Source organism: Pseudophryne corroboree, chromosome 12, assembly GCF_028390025.1.
Source record: "Pseudophryne corroboree isolate aPseCor3 chromosome 12, aPseCor3.hap2, whole genome shotgun sequence".
NCBI lineage: Eukaryota > Metazoa > Chordata > Amphibia > Anura > Myobatrachidae > Pseudophryne > Pseudophryne corroboree.
In genome coordinates, this window is record NC_086455.1 from 14,864,729 (window position 1) to 14,885,828 (window position 21,100).

A 21,100-nucleotide genomic window follows, 5' to 3' on the forward strand; every position below is an offset into this window, starting at 1 on the left:
ATCTCTCTCCGTTGTCTGAACCAGGGCTAGCCAAGCCTATTTAGAAACATTAAAAAAAAAATGAAACAGATTAGATCTCAGTCATGCTATTTTCTCCCCCATCCTTTTTTTCCACAGGAAATGAAAATGGATTTATAATTCCCTCAAAGGAAACTTTAATTAACCAGTCACGGATTTAGAGGACACTGATGTTTATGGACTAGAAATAAAATAAAAAAAGGTTTGAGTTGCTACCAGCTTCATTTCATTGTAAATCGTGTACATTCCATGTCTTTGACTAGACCCAAGTTTTGGCACTGATGGTTACATGAAGTCTCAACAAAGCTCCAAGAGCGGTAAATAGAAGCAGGGTCTGACCAATCCATAGTAGTAAATCTGCGTCCTTAATGTCCAGTTGTAAAGAATTTTGTAAATCCACATGAAGGATTGGTAACCATGAAGGCCACCTCAAACCGCTTGGAGCCACAGTCCACAAAGTTGCTCTCAAGCCTGGATACAATGTCCACATCGTATCCGGGAAGGTGTTTCCAGTGTACGGTCCATCACAATAACTGAACTTCTCCTGATTCTGTTCAATGTTCACATGAGGGATCGTGTCCTACAAGGCAGAGATTCTCCATGTCCCATAACTCCAGCCTTCAAAATTTCTCCTGGTTACACCTGCAACAATCTGTTGCCACCATCTCCCCTAACTTCACAGAAGTGTAATCGGGATGCCGGAACGTCTTCACCAAAGCATTTCTAAGTCACAACCGAAACGGAACCGTAATACTGTCTAATGCCTGAAAGTATGCAACTGTATAGTAGTGTTTGCTTCACTCTCCAAGGTACAGAGGAAGAGAAAGGGAGAGGTATTACACACACATAGAACAAATAGTTTACACAGTTCACAATTATTACACAACTCGTGGTAATCTTGCATGCCAAACAAGGCGCTCATGCTTAATAAAGTGTGTCTAGATCCTTTCAGTCTAATGAACCTAATGAGGCCATTTGCGGCTCCTGCCAGAATCATCTAGCCAATGCTACACCGACGCGCGTCTCTGCAGGCCTTGGGGGCTGCTAGACATCCTGCAAGAGCATCATCTGCATTACATATTTATTTGTATGGGTTGAAAAGGGACGGGTGCCGCACCTTCAGCTCGTACTCTTCTCTGTCAATGGTGTCACAACGCAGGTCTTGCTTCAAGTCCACGTCGTCCTTGAAAGACTGAAAGTAAGAATTGGTATGAGGCATTTTACCAGCTGATTGTAGCATAAACAGAATTACATTTTGTAAATCCTAACAAGTCTAGGGGCAATCGAGATAAAAACCACTAAACAGTGTGTTTTCGGGCCGTGGCAGGCCCACTTAAATCTCTTAAATCCACAGGGAGAACATATAAACTTTTCATAGACATTGTATTGAACATGAGATGTTAAATACAATGTATTAAAATAAGTGATGAGTGCAAACAGCTATGGCTCCGCACAAACTCATATTTCATTAAATAAACATGGTGGCGTAGTGGTTAGCATTGCAGCCTCACAGTACTGAGGTCATGGGATAAACTTACTACAGATCGGCTTTCCAAATGGTTGTTTCTTGGCAGCTTTGAGGGCTGGATTGAAAAGGCCAATAGTAATACACGCAAAGGGGGGTATTCAATTATTGTGGGCTATTTCCACTAATTTCCCCGCTGATTCCGACCTTTCATTTTCATCCCCTCTTAAGAGCGAAAATGAATGGTCGAAATCGGACCCGTTATCGAAAGCGGCGGGGTCGAAAACACATGGATGAGCTGAGATTCTGCTCATCCGTGTGTTTTTCAACATTTCTGCATTTTCGACAGTTTCAATTGAATAGTGAAGTGTCGAAAACTGCCGATTATCGGCGGAAAATTCCGTCTTTCCGCCCTGTCGAAAATGTAGTCACTAATTGAATATTGCCCAAAATCTTAAAGTATTTGTTCTTTGTGTGTTACTGTTAGTCTTACATCCAGCCCACAAAGCTGCAGAGAATTTGCGGCTATGAAAAACCCATCATTAGTACATATACCCCCATGAGTTCAATTACCGAACATGGCCCTTGTGTGTGATTTGTATGTTCTCCCCCGCGTTTGCGTGGGTTTTCTCCGGGTGCTTCAGTATCTTCCCACACTCCAAACACATACTGGTGGGTAACTTGGGTTCTGTGCATGTATGTTAGGGAAATTAGACTGTAAGCTCCAGTGAGGCAGGGACTGATAGGAATAACATTATATATATATATATATATATATATTGGTTCGAGCAGTGGGGGTACGGCGCCACCGGTGGGTATGAGTAGATAAATTAGTACAGTAAAATACTTTAATCAAAGACACTCCTTTATAAATATAAGGTGTCAGCTAGCCCCTAAATATTGGGCAGGGATAAGCTGCCTCAAGAGTTCAAAAGTTTGGGAAAAGGGGGGGATAGGGGTATCAGCGACTGGCAGTGTCTAATATATAAATATAAAAATGAAGAATGTTACCGGATACGGTTTATATATAAAAAGACATAATATTTATTTATACAATTTAAGACATGATATTGGGTAAAAATATGGAGAATAAAAAATATAAAAATATTTTTTTCCCCCTTTAAAAATACAAGGTGCAAATAGAAATGGCTATGTGCAAATTAGCTAGAACCCAGGATAAAAGTTCATAGATCTAAAAACTTCAAATATAAAAACTGATATATATGTTTTTAAGATAAGGGAGTGTTGCTTATCTTTAGAGATGGAGAGTCAGCAGAGGTACACCCAACGCGTTTCGTCCTTCAGACTTCATCAAGGGGTGAAGGACCAGTGTGGAAACACTCTTATTTATAGCAGGAACAGGAAGTGATGTCACAGCCAATTACTCATAATCATTGCTGCTATAAATAAGAGTGTTTCCATATATATCAGTTTTTATATTTGAAGTTTTTAGATCTATGAACTTTTATCCTGGGTTCTAGCTAATTTGCACATAGCCATTTCTATTTGCACCTTGTATTTTTAAAGGGGGGGAAAAATATTTTTATATTTTTTATTCTCCATATTTTTACCCAATATCATGTCTTAAATTGTATAAATAAATATTATGTCTTTTTATATATAAACCGTATCCGGTAACATTCTTCATTTTTATATTTATATATTAGACACTGCCAGTCGCTGATACCCCTATCCCCCCCTTTTCCCATATATATATATATATATATATATACAAGAAAGCAGAGGCGGCACTCCCAGCGTTTTTAAAGTGCAAAAAAATCTTTAGTCAAGAACGACGTTTCGGGGGGTCTCACCCCGTCATCAGGATCCTGATGACGGGGTGAGACCCCCCGAAACGTCGTTCTTGACTAAAGATTTTTTTGCACTTTAAAAACGCTGGGAGTGCCGCCTCTGCTTTCTTGTATGCATTGGGGATTGATTATTTCATGGAGGGCACCCCAGTAAGTTATATGAGGGTGACGCTGTCCCTTTGAGTGCCGGGTTGTATCGGTATATATATATATATATATATATATATAGTAGAGTATATACATTTACTAAAGCTCGATTATTTTTTTATTTTTGTTGAATTTTAAATTTTGGCAATTTTGCAAATCAGAAATCTACTAAAGGCAAAACCGACTGAAAAATCAAATAAAAAATGTTCAACCAAAATCGAATATCGGAAAAACATAGACATCTTTCCACAGGATGCTACAGAATCCTCACATTTACTAAAGGTCAGTTTTTGAACCGGCCAAAAACTGACCTCAAAATCGAGGGGCAGCCGCCCAAAACACAGACCTGCCTGTGACAGGCGAGTGTGGTAGAAGCACTGCACACATCACTATGATCTTAGGGTCAATAGTTATTAGTTAAAAATAAAAAAAAACCTGCATAGGGTTCCACCCCCCCCCCCCCCCCCCCTAAAAGTCCCGAACCTCTGAGTCTGGTCTGGTCCTGGAAAATCAAGGGGAAAACTGGTATGGGATCCCCCCATTCTATCAGAACCAGCCAGGGAGCTTACACCATAGCAGAGAGACACACATCTTGAGGTCTCCCACTCATCACATTATCCTCCTCCAAATTGGGGATTTCTTGGAAACTGGGTAGCCCCCCCTCCCAATAAAGTGGTCTGCCTCCTGATGAACCTTGCAGACCAGTTTGTCGTAAAGGCCTGTACACACTATGCCATTTGCTCGAGGAGTGATATCGCCTAGTGCTTCCCCTCCCGGGCCGGGCCGCCGATAGTGTGCATACACACTGCGATATCGCACAGTGGTGTCATGCCGCATCTGACGATATCGCCAGATTCAGCTGCATATACAGACGACAGAGGGAGTCATTAACGACCCTCAGTTGCGCGCATCGGCCGTCGTCAGCAGCATACACACTAAGCGATATTGTAAACAATACCTCTTAGGAGGGTAAAAATTAGCGATATCGCTTACAAAATCGCCTAGCGTGTCCAGGGCTTTACTCCCCCCCCCCCCCCCCCCCCCCGGCTTGTTCAGCCGGTGCTGGTGACTGGAAATACGGGGGGACCCCACGCCACTTTCCTCAGATTTTCTAGTGCCAGACTGGGCTCAGTGGTCCAGGGCCGGTTAAGCTTTTAAAGGGGATGTTTTTAATAATTATTTCTAATCGTAATAAATTGCAGTTTCAGAAAAAAACCTAAATAGAGGTAAATAGCCTGATTCTGAATCATACGGCCGCAGCATTGTACTCTTTCCTTTCCACGGAGGCGTCTGACTCAGAATCATGCACAAAGGCTCAAAAACATTTAATTGCAGGTCGTACTGTATATCAGAAGCCTTGGCTTACATTCACATGCACCCAGAAAAATATACTTTGCACTGTTCTATTAGCACAGTATTCATTTATCTAAGTACAAAACGTTATGGTTGTGGTGTCCTGTTGCAGATGGGATTTTCTTTTAACCCTCTATGACCCATTGCACATTTCCGATGAATCCCAGTGATGACACTGGTAAAGTAGATGAAAGAGGCCCTAGGTAACTCCCCAAAAATATGTTTTTCCCCCCATTATTCATTTTTTGTTTATTTAATTATTATTTAATTATGACATTTTTATTAGATAAAAATATTATTAAATATTATTATTACAAAAATAAAATAATGTCCATTAAAATGGAGAAGGAGTCATAAAGGGTTATTGGTACATACAGTATAGTATCACAGGGTGAAGTCACATAGGCGTAAAGCCAACACGTATCACAGCGTGATAGGAAGGATTGCAGGAGATCAGCAAATGGCACATATAGTATGCTACAAAAAATATGGCGAGACACAGCGTAGAGCCGATGATCAGCATAAACAGCACCAGGGAAGTGACCTTCAAGGTCATAAAATGTGCATATGATTAAGGATACAAAGGGTCAGGTCCTTTAGCGGCGATGTGGCGCCAAACATTCCGCAGCTGTGCCCCATATCTGCCATATACGGTAGGCTCAACATCGCTTCGTTACCTGCTCGCCACTAGGGGGTGTAAGGAAAAAGTAGCACTGTGGCTGGCTGCGACATGTCGCTCTGGAACAGCACATCACGGCCGAGCCGCTAAGTCAGTTGCCCCCTTCGTGCCTAACAAGAACTTTGGAATCTTGTTTCATTAAAGGGCAGTTGGTGAAACGTACGTGAAACACATGCTGTCATTTATACACCGGATTCCTTACCGAATAGATGGCCTTCATAACCCGCGTGGCGGTGGAAACACTTGATGTGTCCTCCTCTCTGTCTGGGTGCATGGTCAGGGGCTCACGATTGACCGTCTCCACTTTGATATCGAGTTTCCTCAGTGTGACATCTTTGCGACCTAGAGAGACAGCGTTTATTACTGGATGAAAGGGGATGCCTGTGATGTAACTTGGGGGAGGCTAAGGTTACAGTATAGTTGTATATGTAGGACCAGGGGCGTTTTAAGAGAAGAGGAGGCCCGTGTTCAGCCTCCTTCTTTCGGGCCCCCTCCTCTCTGCCCGGAGCGCTATAGAGTCTGAGCACTAGAGGGGTCAGACTCTATTGCGCATGCGTAGATCTCAGGGAAAATGGCGCGGCGGACATTTTCCCTGTGATTTCTCTACTGCGCATAACTCCGTGAAAATGTCAGCTGAGCCATTTTCACTGTGTTCTAGTAGCGCTGCGGATGCCGGTGCTGGACTCCGGAGGGGTGAGTATTTTAAAAATGGGTGCAGTGTGTCGAAACGGTTAGCATTATTGCCTCACAGCAGAGGTCATGGGTTCAATTTCCACCGTTGACCTAAATGTGGGGAGTTTGTATGTTCTCCCCATGCCCACGTGGGTTTCCTATGGGTACTCCGGTTTCCTCCCACAATCCAAAAATATACTGGAAGGTTAATTGGCTCCCAACAAAAAATGAACCCTAGTGTGTAAGTGTGTATACATGGGCAGACTAGATGGGCCAAGTGGTTCTTATCTTATTCTATGAACCGGGATCAGCCTTTCATTTGTATGTGGACTCAATAATGAGAGAGAACGCCTACTTAGATGATTTGTGTATTTCCTGATGCCCCAGGTAGTACGGGGCGTCTATTGCTTCAGCCTGGTTCTGGAGGTATTCCCAGAGGCTCTTTCTTAATACACTACGGGAAACAGAGTTCCAAATGGGTATTTTCTGTGCAGATGGACATATTTGTCCTTCAAGTCCATTTCAATGGAATGGCCTTGGAACTGCCATCAGGAAAATCAATCTGCACCTAGCAGTGGTGATCCACCTACAAATGCAACAACCTAGTAACACTTTATTAATGGAAGCACTTCTGTTTTTTTCTACTGAATGATTTGCTTAGTTTAGCTTCTAATGCCTGAAATGAATTGTGGCCGTGATTATGTTTATTATATGTGTCATGTTTGTGTGCCTGTATATTTATATTGCGTCGCTTACACCGCATCTAGAATCCCATAAGTGCAAAACGCGTCACACTAAAAGTATTCCGATTGCCGCAACCTCCAACGTATTGGGAAATGGACTTTTATGGAGAGAAGAAAGCAGTGCACAGTACTATATATGTTCCGTATCCACCACTTTATCTACTGAAACAAACGCGCTTGGTTTCTGTGTGTTGGTGCTTAAGCGTCCGCACTGAGCAAGAAATCTGCCCTGCCCCAATCTGCCCACCTTCTTTTCTGCAGACTTTGGCCTGAATCAGAGATGTACACAAACCTGATTTTTATGCAGTTTATCAGCGGTCTGCGCATGTTCCCGAGTCGCACTGAGCACGTGCCGCAATGGTCTTGCAGTGGCGGTTTTAAAGAATACTTATTCGCAAAGCGATTGGCAGTCAGGGAGCGTTTGGGGGAGGTAACGGAGTGCTGCCAAAAATGCAGGTGTGTCGTGACCGTTTTGGCTGCGTGTTTGAGATTGCGACTGCGATCCTGTAGGCAGCTGCAAGATCTCCGGTATCTTATTTCCTGCAGCCATACTGCGCTCCCATAGGGCTACTGAAAACTTCCATAACTCACTGATCTGCGACCGATGCTGTTGGGATTAGCAAAGCCACTGGTGGGCGTCTCTAGACAAATCCAGGCGGTTGCGACATTTGCATATTTCCGCTCAGCCGCTGCGCACACGTTCGCCATTTGCGTACATTTCTGAATCCGCCCCTTTGTCGCATTTACAGATGCGGCTATCTGGGCCTGCCAATCCGCCTGGTGCATTGGGACAAATGCATGCATGTAACATGACAATACAACATAACTGTGCCTTACTGCCTGCAATAGACCCCTCTCTCGTGCCCGGGGAGTACAAGCACCCACCACGTTGTCTATCGCTACCTAATTAGACAGAACCACTAATCACTCTAATACTACTAATTGGGGCTGTTCAGGAGTGACAGGATAAATTGTGGCTGTTGTGTGTTCTGTGGTGCTTGGCACGACGCATTAGCAGGCTCTGTGTGACGGGCTGTTTATCAGCGGCACAGTTGTGCACTCACTGGATACATCCCTTATCACAATGCACGACGTAGAGCCTTAATTGGCTCCACTGGGAAAGCTGCCGTCTCTCTCGCGCCTCCCGGTACTCACTGCCTTTACGACGTCGGTAGAGGAAGAAAATGAAGAAGACAAAGAAGGCGATGACCAGGATTCCCGCTGCAATAGTCGTCCCGGCAATGATCCCCACCGGCACAACTTCTGGGAAAGGACAAAGGAAACATGGGGTAAGGTGTGTGCCCTTGCTGCTGGCTGTGATTGCCGTCATGTCGGAGAGAAGGGTGGTCGCCAGCCCCTACCTTCCTCTACCAGCTTGATGATGGCTGTTCCCGAGCCAAAGGTGTTCCATGCGGTGCAGTTGTAGCTGGTCTGGAAATCGGTCTCCACCACATTGTTGATGGTCAGGATGGAGCGTACGCCGCTGTCTGTTTTGGTCCGTTCCACTGTATACCGGTCCATGGTTCCAGTTTCCAGGAATTTTTCCTTCCACGCCCAGGCCTAAAGTTTAAAGGGAATCAATCATCACATACTGAAAGCATTGACACATTACGGTAATAATAGTGGGCGGTTATGTCACATACAGAGAGCCTGAGACTCCGGAATCCATCATTAATATTGCTGCTCATCGCTCAATGCAACATATAGTAACTTGTAGGAATGTGGTACTTGTGGGTCACATGATCACCAGATCTCCCCCCCCCACCCCCACCCCCCTTTCCCCGCAGAGAGCAGCTACTGGCTCTGAGAAGGGAGGGGGCAAATCTGCACATTCACTGTAATCAGCAGCACTAGCGCGGCTTCTTAGCTATTGCCATCAAGTTACACATAAAAATTAATATCTCAATGAATTCCAGACTCTAAACTGAGCTAGGTATACGTTATCAGCTGGGGTAGCGAAGCGTCATTCACTGCCTACAGCGAGAGCAGGCAAGACACCTCGTCAGAGGCTTACTAGGAAATCAGAGTGGCTGCCTCCTAAATTGCAAGCACTCATAAATAATGAGCATTTCTAAGCAAGACTGCACAATGAAAGCTACTCTGCAAGTGGATATGTGGTTTTATGGTCACAGAATAGCAAAACAGACTATTGGCTCATGCAGATTTGACCGTAATCGCCCCCCCCCCCCCCCCTCCCCCCTTTCAGGTGCGATTTGCATAATATACCAAGTGCCATAGAAGCATCAGCCTCTATAAGTGCAAAATAGTGTCATGTTCGACACAGATGTTTATGACCCTCAGCAATGTGCAGTGGCAGATATCACCTAGGATGCAGCCCCCAGTAAAATTCATCAGCCATACCATACGTACTGCCTAGCAATGGCAGTGACTACCCATTGGAAGTGCCGCTTGCTAATAAAATGATGGACAGGCAGTCCCTATGGGAGGTGTCTGGACTGCGGTAGAAGAGAGCACTTCCCGTGGGAAGCCACTCCCCTTCTATTACAGCAACCCTTACCAGCTTCTTGGGGCTGCAGCTGATGCAGTCCCTAGAAGCCATCCATCTTGCTAATTTGTACGTGGGATCGCGATCCTCTGAACGCGAACAATGGCAGACCCCCCCCTCCTCCAGCCGTCTAAAGCAGCAGTCGCCCGCTCTTAATAAATTTCCTAACAAACATGGATTTTATTTATAACATTAATTAATAAATAACAATTAATAGTAATGTCCGGCTACTTCTAAGACCATATGCATCTCTTTAAAACAAGTTGAAATACTATTTTTGTTGCATATATCCAAACGTAATCCATTAAACACCATAAGATGATTTATAAAAATACGCCTGGCGGCAGATCGTACTTGGATGTATAGTGTAACGACAGCTGAGTAGCCGCAGGTTGGCTATCCCTAAATGAAACTGTGGCTGAAAGGCTCTCGGCAGAACGCTGCGGTCCTGGAAGGGTTAACTAGACAAGCCACAGCGCTGAGAAGCATGTAATGAATTCTCCTCAGTCGCTTCCTCTGCTAAACACTTCATTTTGTAAGCCGTGACAAAATGATTTCAGCCGCAGTGGATGCTGTTTGGAGAACGCGTCTCCCCCGGGACTCTGCAGCCAAGCATCTGGGGCCGATGCACAAATCTGCACTTTAATTAATACAGAAAGACATATATATCTGGAGAGGTGAGACTGGCCGCTGGTTTTATCCAAGCCGGGCTCCCGAAATGCTCCTGGCCCCCCCACCCCTAATCTGTTTACAAGCGCCCTGTACACCCCTATCACTTATTCCATCAAATTGCCACCTAATTTAAAGCCTCGGCCAATTTCAAAGTGACAAAGCTATTTCTCCCTAAGCTCCCAAGGAGGAGATTGCCATTGCAGTACCAAGAGAGACAAAGAGGTGGCGCCAGAGGTTACCAGCCTGTGATTGATGTTCGCTGGGCAGTGTCTGCTCAGCAATAAGTGATTATTGGAATAATCATTCATCAGTCCAGCTAAGCATATAAAAGGAATCATTGCTATATATTGCTTTTCTTCTAGGGTGGTCAGGGCTGTAATGATCACATAGGGGATGATAAGAGTTCACGCCAGGCCGGTAGACCACACTATCCGCTAATAAGCAATAATAAGGGCATCACGTTCCGCGCAGCGATATGTCTTTCTTACAGCACATATAAAGCAGCCAATAGCCGGCTTATATGTAACACAGCCCAGCTGGCCGGCACTGTCAGTCTGTAACCTAGTTATAGATGGTGCAAGCAGCTCATTGCTGATAACGCTCTAAGGGGGCAATTCAGTTGGTGGCCACTAGATGACAGCATTCCAGAATTTCCCGGCCACCAGCATCGCAGATACGGTAGGGCGGTGCAGGAAAACCTGTCATGGTTCTGTTCCGTAATTCTCAAGATGAGCGCAGCTGAACATCGTTACTGCCCACCCCACCAGCCCCCGTACTCCCCCCCACCCCAGCAATCGAATATGGCCTACATTTACTATATGCAGCACAACAGAAAGTCACTGACAAGGCGATGACCTATAAAAGTAGGATAGGCCGCACTGACACACAACATGGCGGCCACTACTATGTGATGCGCTTTACTCTCTGTACGGTGACATCGCCGGCAGTATTACTCACAATGCGGTCCGGAGGCGGGGTGCTCCCAATGAAACACTCGACTTTCCCAGATCCGCCTCGCACGGCGTACTGTACTCCCTCGCTGGTGATCATCGGAGGACCTTAGAGAGAGAAGAAATGGTTAGTGGTGGGGGATGGGGGGGGTCTCTGGAATTTCTATGATGCCAAACCTAGATTGAGGCGCTATGTGACCATACTGTAGCACAGGGCTGTAATCTGAGAGCGGGCGTCCGGACCCAATCATTTATAGCCTTATAATACACTAGACAGACGCTGACGCGATGACATCAGAACTCGCTGGTCATACTGTAATAGCAGCACCCGCTCTCTATAGACCTATAACCGTAGTAACTGTATGTGACAGCATAAACCCATGGCTCTGACTCCACCCTGAAACCGGCTTCTGCGTCAGCAATGAGAAATAGGGGGAGATGCATCAACTTTGAGAGAAATAGAGTTGCTGTGGGCCAAACCTTTCCACTTTCTCTCTCTCAAAGGATTGATACGGTATCCGGATGATAGATAGACAGTGTCTAGTTAGACAGTCAATAGATAGACACCATATGTTAGACAGGCATTAGGCCGACACAGTGAAAAGGTCGACATGAAAAAGGTAGACAGTACAAAAGGTCAACAGGGTCAAAAGATAGACATGAAAATGGTCGACTTAAAAAAAGGTAGACAGGTTTTGTTTGTTTTTTACATGTTTTTGGACTATGTCATACCTTCTCTATCCATGTCGGCATAGAGCTGGTTATAAACCTTGTGGCGAACCACCGAGCCCAAAGTGAAGCGAGCCCCGCGAGGGGATGCCTTTCTACAATTGGGGGTCCCAGATGACAAAATTATCCACTCAAATCACAAAAATGCAACAACAACAAAAAGTTGTCTACCTTTTTTGTGTCGACCATTTTCATGTCGACCCTTTGACCCTGTCGATCTAATGTCTGTAACATGTGGTGTCTATCTGTTGACTGTCTAACTAGACACTGTCTATCTATCATCCCACACCCATTTGATACATCTCCCCCACAGTGGAAACCTTGCAAAGCAGCTGTAAAATAGTCCATATACTGATCTGATCGCAGCAGCACATTTGTTAGACTAATGGGTAAAACCAGGGGGCTAACTCTGACCTGATTGCTGCCGTGCGTTTTCACACAGCGGGCGATCGGGTCTGAACTGCGCATGCATATGCACCGCAATGCGCAGGCTCGAAGGCCCGCAGCACCGGGAAGCAACGGGATGGTGTGAAAAATGCGATTGCACCGGTGATCGCAAGAAGATTGACAGGAAGAGGGCGTTTGAGGGTGGCAACTGACTGTTCTCAGGGAGTGTCTGGAAAAACGCAGGAGGGACCCGGCATTTTGTGGGAGGAGTCGTGATGTCAGCTCCGGCCCCGATCATCGCAGCGGCTGAGTAAGTCCTGGGCTGTGCAGAGACTGCACACACTTCTATTTGTACAGCTCTCCTGCACAATGTGAACGCACACCTGCAGAGCGATTCCCCTTCCCCTTCTAGGCGGCGACTACCTGATCGCAGGGATGCAAAAAACGCACCCTAGCGATCAGGTCTAAATTACCCCCTATGTGCACTGCAGGGGAGGCAGATGTAACATGTGCAGAGAGAGTTAGATTTGGGTGGGTTATTTTGTTTCTGTGCAGGGTAAATACTGGCTGCTTTATTTTTACACTGCAATTTAGATTTCAGTTTTAACACACCCCACCCAAATCTAACTCTCTCTGCATGTTACTTCCGCCCCACCTGCAGTGCACATAGGGGGTCATTCCGAGTTGATCGCTAGCTGCCGTTGTTCGCAGCGTAGCGATCAGGCAAAAAAAAATCGGCATTTCTGCGCATGCGTATGCACCGCACACGCGACGTACGGGTACAAAGACATTTGTTGTATTGCACAGGTTCTAGCCTAGTTTTCAGTCGCACTGACGGCCGCAAGAAGATTGACAGAAATGGGGCGATTCTGGGTGTCAACTGACCGTTTTCAGGGAGGGTTTGCAAAAACGCAGGTGTGTCTGAAAAAACACAGGCGTGGCAGGGCGGGTGTATGACGTCAAATCCGGACACGAATAGACTAAAGTGATCGCAAGCGCTGAGTAGGTTCAGAGCTAATTAGAAACTGCACAAACTGTTTTTGCAGAGCTCGGCTGCACATGCGTTCACACTTCTGCTAAGCTAAAATACACTCCCCAGTGGGCGGCGGCATAGCGTTTGCACGGCTGCTAAAACTAGCTAGCGAGCGATCAACTCGGAATGACCCCCATGGTTTTGATCATTTGCTAACAAATTTGCTGTTGCGATCAGACCTGAATTAGGCCCATTGGCATAAGGGTGAGTAATGACATCGGGAGCACGCGCGGGGGAGATAAAAGATATTATTTCAGGCGAATGTTTTGCTCCAAGTATAAGCAAGTTCTCCCTGATGATGATAAAGGTTGTCACAATGAGGGTCATTCCGACCCGTTCGCTCGCTGCGTTTTAACGCAGCAGGGCGAACGGGTCCCTGCTGCGCATGCGCCGTAGTGCGCCTGCGCATGCGGGACGGCCGAAGGCCGTAGCAAGATAGCGATCGCCTCTGCCTGATTGACAGGCAGAAGCGATCGATGGGCGGGAGGTGAAACGTCGGACGTTTCGTAGGCGCGGTGCGGCCAGCGCAGGTGTGACCGAACGGGAGGGGTGGGCCGCAGCGGCTGCGTGACGTCATACGCAGCTGTTGCGGGCCAGGGAGCAAGGAGTAGCTCCCGGCCAGCGCACTAAAGCTGCGCCGGCCGGGAGTTACTCCTGAAGTGCAAAGGCATCGCCACTGTGCGATGCCTTTGCACTTCTGCGAGGGGGGCCGGACTGACATGCGGGGCGGAGTAGCCCCGTGCTGGGCGTCCCCCCCCCCCCCCCCCCCCGCATGTCAGGAAAGATGATCGTAGCTGTGCAAAATTTTGCACAGCTACGATCAACTCGGTATGACCCCCAATAAGCGTATGGACCCAGGGGGCACTGCGGCCACAGAGATCTGTACATCTCAGCATTCAGGCGAATAGCTTAAGCATCTAAGGGCGAGTTGCATGAAACTCTACGCTGGGCTATGTATACAGTATATATGAGAGAGAGCGGGGTTGGTTCATGCTTATCAGGAATGTGAGTTCTGTCTGCTATTGGGAGTATAATCTTTGATTTCTGAACAAACTCTTTGATGAGAAGGTCCCTTTAAACTTGTCTTCGGGCAGACAGACTTCTCTTTGTGAGACAGATTAGGACGCCGTTCACGGCCATTATCTCATCAGGAGGAATTAATGCAATCCAACCAAATTTGCAGCCACATTACGGGTAATGCGCTATTGTTTTATATCTTTCTTTGATTTATCGTCCAATCTGCTGAGTTTATCGCTGCGCATAATCTGCCTGTGTTACTGCAGCGCCTGTTACTCTGCGGTCTCCCGTCACGTCATGCTCTCAGGAAATGCCATTTACTGTATACAGCGCACACACACATTCTGCAGCACCTTACAGAGAGTATATCAGTCATTCACAGCCGTCCCTGCCCCAGTGGAGCTTACGCTCTATGAGCCTATTTCAGCATAGATCGTTATTCTGAGAAATTGCAGTTGCCTGCGAGTAGAAGGCGCCGCCCCGACAGGAAGAAAAAACGCCCCGTGCAAGTTGGCGAATGCATCGCAGATCGCTATCCATTCGCAGATGCATATACTCAATTTCCGGAGCATCAAAGATTTTTCACCATCTGAGCAAATGTAAGTAGGTCTGAGGCTGCCAGTAATCTGCGACTGAGACGGCCTGGAAGTGGTCTGCGCTGACATCATAGACCCTCCGTAAAAAGTCTGGTCACGCCTGCGTTTTTTCCTGCCATACCGAGAAAATGAGAGATTTCCGCCCAAAAACGCCGGCAACCAGAGGAAACCCACGCTAACATGTGGAGAACATACAAACTCCACACATATCATCCACGATTGGAAACTGAATTTATGACTCAGTGCTGCGAGTCATTAATGCTAACCACTACACAGTAGTGGCCGCCATGCTGTAGTCCAACTTTGGGAAGTGGTCCTGTAAAATGCATTTCTGAGCGCATGGTGGGCCTGATTCGGATTTGGAAACAAGGCAGGAAAAGAACAGAACTTTGTATCTGGAACAAACCATGTTCCAGTGCAGGGGAGCAAATACATTTATATTGTTTCTGTGCAGGGTAAATACTGGCTGCTTTATTCTTACACTGCAATTAAGATTTCACTTTGGACACACCCCACCCAACTCGAACTCTCTCTGCACATGTTAAATCTGCCCCACCCGCAGTGCACATGGTTTGCTTGATGTTTTACTTTGCTTCCAAATCCGAATCAGGTCCGGTGTGCGTTATTTTAAAGTGCAGTTTCATACCTCCCAACTTCAGGGTCCAGCAAATTGTGCCCCTTGGCCGTGCTCCATGAAGGGGGCATGGCCTCTGTTAAAAAGTTGCATGGCCTCGCATAAAGTACTGCGATCGCAAGCCACGCCCCCGTTTTCGTCACTGTGCGGGCATGCCCAGCCCTCTGTGAGCTGCTGGCCTTGCCCCTACTCCCTCTTCCCCAGAGAATAGATGCCATGTGACTGAGTAAGAGAGGGTCTTCCGACTGCCTCCCCCACCGCGGGACACTGCAGCAAAAAAATGGGACTATTCCACTAAAATCGGGACAGTTGGGAGGTGTGCAGGTTACTCTACATTACTTTAACGTTTTTTTCTTTTCCATTCTAAAATAATCCTCATTTACTACAGACTAAGCCCCTCCCATGATCTAACCAAACCACACCCACTCTGTTTAGACACACCCATATATTGCTGCATCCACATCTATTACAGAGACAAGTATTTAATCTCCTTGTGTATTTTTTTGACCAGTTTATAATGCTGCGTGGCCCATGAAGAAGTCACAGATAGAAATGATAAAGAGGACATATGTGAAATATATTTCTGTTATTAAATAGGATTTTTTTCTTCCCGTATTACACGTCCCTGTGAAGAGTGGGTTTGCAGGAGTGCATTATCAGGATCGCTTAACATTACACTACTCTATACCCTTTTCCAGTGTCGGACTGGTGTATGTAGGGCACACCGGGGGAATGCAGTGGTAGGGGCCCACGTTAGAGGTGTGGCCAGTCTGCAGAATGGGTGTGGCCTGCCACCTCATTGGTTTGACTAACCATTAGAGAGTGCAACGTCTGGGCCCCTTCATAAATATATACAGTAAATTCAGCTGCTGCATGCATGATAATGTACCAGATTAATAAAAGCAATGCACTGTGGTGAATACACCATAGTCCAGTATTAGGTAACATATGTATAATGTATAATTCAAGTGCACAGTCTAGAACCTGATCCTTAGAGCAGGAGGTGGGCCCCCAGGCAGTGAGGGCCCACGGGTGTATTCCCCTGTTCCCCTGTGGGCCAGTCCAAGCCTGCCCTTTTCTACACAGCCATGGGAGCACGTGTATTATGAACAGTAAAATGAAATGTGGAAATAAATATTGAAGCTATAAAATAGATTTTTAGTAATGCATTCATTATATGGTAAGAGGGGAGTAAAAAATGATGGATAAATTAAATTCCTGTTAGAAACGTGGATTTGTTAACTTCCGTGTAGGAGACAACGTTGAAATGAAAGGGGTATTTAGTGTAGTGTGCGTAGTGTAATACCAAGGCCATATCACATAGGAGAGCGTCTAGAGCAGGCAGGGCAACCCGTCGCAGCAGCCCCCAGTGGCCAGGGCTGGAACCATGTCTTCTGCCTTACATAGGTGGGACAAGATGGTTCGTTGGCCATAACTGTGGATGAATATTTATAGCCCGTACCTACTGACCGCGGCAGGGAGACCTGAAATGCTGGAAGAACTTGCACCATTATAGATCAGATCATTAGCTGTTATGGATGTAGCAGTACTCACCATTGACAAACAACGTGACCTCCCGCTCTCCCACTCCAATACGCGGAACGATGGCTTTGCACACGTACTGCCCTGCGTCTTCCTGACTCACGGACTTCAGAAATAGCTGGTTACTGTTACTTAATACCTGCAAGCAAAATGCCAAGATGTAGGAAGCACCAGAAAGATAAGACAACCGCCCATACCTGCCAGAGGAACATTAGGAATCAGCCGCCAAGTCTGGAATGAAAGGTCTGTGATGTACAATAGGCAGTTTTGGATGTGGTCCATTTACTGAAGTCAAGCCAACGGTGGAAAGTAAAGAGAGTTCAATGGGCCGTAGTGAGCTGGCCACCTGTGTCCGGTTTTGCCCATAGTGGGAGGTGCAGTCCATCACTTCACTGCCTCAGCAATGGACCTAGACACTGATTCTAACCTCAGTGAACCCGTACAGTAGGGGAGCCAAGTAAAAATAGAGAGGTTTAATTTTTATCACCGAAAACGTGAGCCAACATGCCATGTTCTCCGAATTTCCTCAGTCATGCCTAGGTGAGTTAAGCCAGACTCTTGGATCTGTAGGTGTGTCTTGTATGTGGTGTCTGATTGGACAAGATCCCCAACCAATCCATTCAGCTGCTGCATACATGGCACAGCGGTAGTGTTCTAGTGTGTAACTTTATTCCTAGTATCAGAATAATGCCTGGTATCAGAATAATACCTGCGGTATCTGATTAAATAGCATGCGGCGGCAGCTTGTGTCGCAGTGTAATGCTGTAAATCGCGGCGTTGCTCAGCAGGGGCGGAGCCATGATGGAGCGACTCACAGGGAATTGTGTTGTCAGCTGGAGAAGTTGACGGGGTCCAGGAGGGTAGTCTCCCATATATTTTTGCGGAGAGGATGATTTATATACAGTAAGCTGCTCAGACTCCTAACAATTACACATTAAAACAGACTTTTTTTTTTATTATTAATTGCAAAACCCTATTTAAAGGGCTACTCACCATATTAGATCCTTTCTTGGTCCACGTCAGGGTGAGGGGAGGATTTCCTGCCCAGATGCAGGTCAGGGTCACGTCAGATCCCATATCTGTCATTGCAGGTTTGGGCTCCACTACAATACGGGGGGCAACTACGGAGAGAAGTTTTCTCATTAGCGGGGTCCCCAGGCAATCCATGTAAAGTAAGGCGTGCGCTCAGGCAAGGCTCTTAATATAGAAATGCCCGTCCTATGTCAGGGGTATTGAGCATTACTTATTCATGCCCGTCTATATTACCAAAGCTAGAGCACATTATAAATCAAAAGCTTATCACTGGAGAGAGAGATTCCCTCACTGTCTTCAAAAGAATAAGGAATGTGATTTCTAATGGAACAGAATTGTGCGGTTTTTTACTCAGACCTAAAAAAAAAAAGTCTAATTTCCTCTTTAAGGAGTGTTTTTATTTCCTATGGGAATCCCGGAATGGCCTTCAGCAGGAGAGCGCAGTCGGAGAGATAACGCGGTTGTGGTCTGTGGGGGGAGGGGATGGGGCGCTCACAAGATTGCGCTTGTGAATGTATTGGCGTACATCTCTGAACCAGGTCCAGAGTCACTGGACTTTTGCCTCTTGTCCAGGAACCATTTTGTGACAGATCAGACCCTGAACAGAACTGATTTATAGCTGCCAGAAGGGCTCCTGCCCTTCACCGAGCGGGGCTTGTTTTATTTCCCCAGAATTTCCCTTTTGTAATATTTTTGAATGTAGGGAAACTGTAACAATGGTTTCTCAGAATGCAGCCGGGCTTGGCGCCTAATTCAGACCTATTCGCTGCTCTGCGAAATCACAAATCGGAACAACTGCGCATGCGTACGGATCATAATGCGCAGGCGCGAGGCCCAACTGCGAAAAAATCTTGTGTCTTTTTTGATCGCTAGGCAAACTCAGATTGATTGACAAGAAGAGGACGTTTGTGGGTGGTAACTGGGAGTTTTCTGGGGTGTCAGGAAAAACACGGGCGCTCCCAAGCGTTTTCAGGGAGGGTGTGTGACGTCAGCTCCGGCCTCGATCAGCCGTTTCTTTCGCACTGTAGGAGTAAGTCCTGGGCTACACACAGACTGGAAAAATCATTCGATGGTGAGTGAGTAGGAACGGATTTGCAGCTGACCGGCATTTGCAAAGCTTTTCACACGGCGTACGCAGACTTGCACGGGGCGGATTTTCACTCTGGGCAGCGATTATCCGATCGCAAACCTCTGCAAACTTGCATGCAATCAGGTCTGAACTAGGCCTTTGGACTTTACAGTTTGTGTTGTAGGAGACCAGCCAGAGGTTTTCCACAGCTGCGTATTAGGTCCCATCTATGACTTGCCAGCTGTTGTGGAACTTAACTTGTGACTCGCTAGTTGTTGTGAAATCTAGAACATAGACACTTCATCTGTGACTTGCCAGCAGTTATGGAACCTAGAACCTAATTACTTAACATGGTTTCTGCTGGCTGTTGTGGAACCTCAAACTTAGATACGTCGGGATGGTGGGGGGTGGGATGTAGGGGGAGGTAACTACATCCCCCTGTATGACCCACTAGCCTTTGTGGAACCTAGATACTTAACTTGTGATATGCCTGCTATTGTGGAACCTAGATACTGAGGGGGGGTTATTCCGAGTTGATCGTTCGCTAGCAACTTTTTGCAGCGCTGCGATCAGATAGTCGCCGCCTATGAGGGAGTGTATTTCCGCTTTGCAAGTGTGCGAACGCCTGTGCAGCCGAGCGGTACAAAAACAGTTTGTGCAGTTTCCGAGTAGCTCTGACCTTACTCAGCCGCTGCGTTCACTTCAGTCTTTTTGGTCCCGGAATTGACGTCAGACACCCGCCCTGAAAACGCTTGGACACGCCTGCCTTTTCCCAAACACTCCCAGAAAACGGTCAGTTGACACCCACAAACGCCCTCTTCCTGTCAATCTCCTTGAAAATCGACTGTGCGAATGGATTCTTCGTTAAATCCATCGCCCAGCACCGATCCTCTTTGTACCCGTACGATGTGCCTGCATATTGCGGTGCATACGCATGTGCAGTTTTGCCGAGTTTTAACCTGATCGCATTGCTGCAAAAAGTTGCTAGCGAGCGATCAACTTGGAATGACCCCTTAATCAATAACTTGTCAGCTGCAGTGGAGCCTAGAACTTAATCTGTGTCTCGCCAGCATACTCAGGCCTACCTCTGATGTAATGTATACAGTGAATGTGCTTAATAAAATAGATTGTTTTCCACAAGCATTACTCCTTATTAGTTGGTGCCAAATAGGTCTATTACTATTTTTTTTCTTAATCCAGATTCATTAGTACCTTACAATGACCAATTTTAAAATAAATAATTGTGAGAAAATGTCAGACAGTCCTGGAAACAATAGGCAATTGACGGGTTGTGTTGGTCGTGTAGGTGAACTGAGGAACACACTTCAGGGGCATCCAATTGGTTTGTCTTTGGTATCAGCCATGCATTGTTCTCAGTAAGAGGGAAGGGGGTGCTAGGTAGATGGGTAGGAGCATTTGGCTCTACGATTGATGATTTGGGTCATACTGGGAGGAATATATGCAGTTCTCACTGGGGAAGCGCCAGTACTTACACTGTACATCCACCAGGGTGCTAACGTTCGTGCTCCCGACTTCATTGTGCACTTCGCACGAGACGGGCTCGGTGAAGAAGGTGTAATCCACTTGTGTCTCGTACGAGCTGTCCCTGGCGGCCTCGATGATCACGCCTCCTTTAGCCCACCTTTTAAAGAAAATGTAAGATGCAATATGTATTAGTAATACATGCGGGCAAAGAAGGTGTCGCCCACAGGGGGTGCAACTGCTCTTATTATTATTACCAGTTATTTATATAGCGCACACATAGTCCGCAGCGCTGTACAGAGACTATTTGGCCATTCACATCAGTCCCTGCCCCAGTGGAGCTTACACTCTATATTCCCTATCACATATACACACCGACACATTCACACTAGGGTTAATTTTGTTGGGAGCCAATTCACCTACCAGTATATTTTTGGATTGTGGGAGGAAACCAGAGTACCCGGAGGAAACCCACGCAAGTACGGGGAGAATATACAAACTCCACACTGTTAGGGCCATGGTGGGAATCGAACCCATGACCTCAGTGCTGTGAGGCAGTAATG

At 46.4% G+C, this 21,100-nt stretch overlaps 1 protein-coding gene across 1 annotated transcript in view; it reads right to left on the reverse strand.

The window, feature by feature from the left end:
- Positions 1–21,100, reverse strand: part of KIRREL1 (kirre like nephrin family adhesion molecule 1) — an 82,626-nt gene that overhangs the window by 9,723 nt on the left and 51,803 nt on the right. The window contains exons 7-14 of the mRNA XM_063947764.1: positions 20,549–20,697; positions 17,948–18,075; positions 16,967–17,093; positions 11,024–11,124; positions 8,250–8,448; positions 8,044–8,151; positions 5,676–5,815; positions 1,136–1,210 (exon numbers count right to left, since the gene is read on the reverse strand). Coding sequence (XP_063803834.1) covers positions 1,136–1,210; positions 5,676–5,815; positions 8,044–8,151; positions 8,250–8,448; positions 11,024–11,124; positions 16,967–17,093; positions 17,948–18,075; positions 20,549–20,697 — 1,027 coding nt within the window. The remainder of the gene's footprint in view (positions 1–1,135; positions 1,211–5,675; positions 5,816–8,043; positions 8,152–8,249; positions 8,449–11,023; positions 11,125–16,966; positions 17,094–17,947; positions 18,076–20,548; positions 20,698–21,100) is intronic.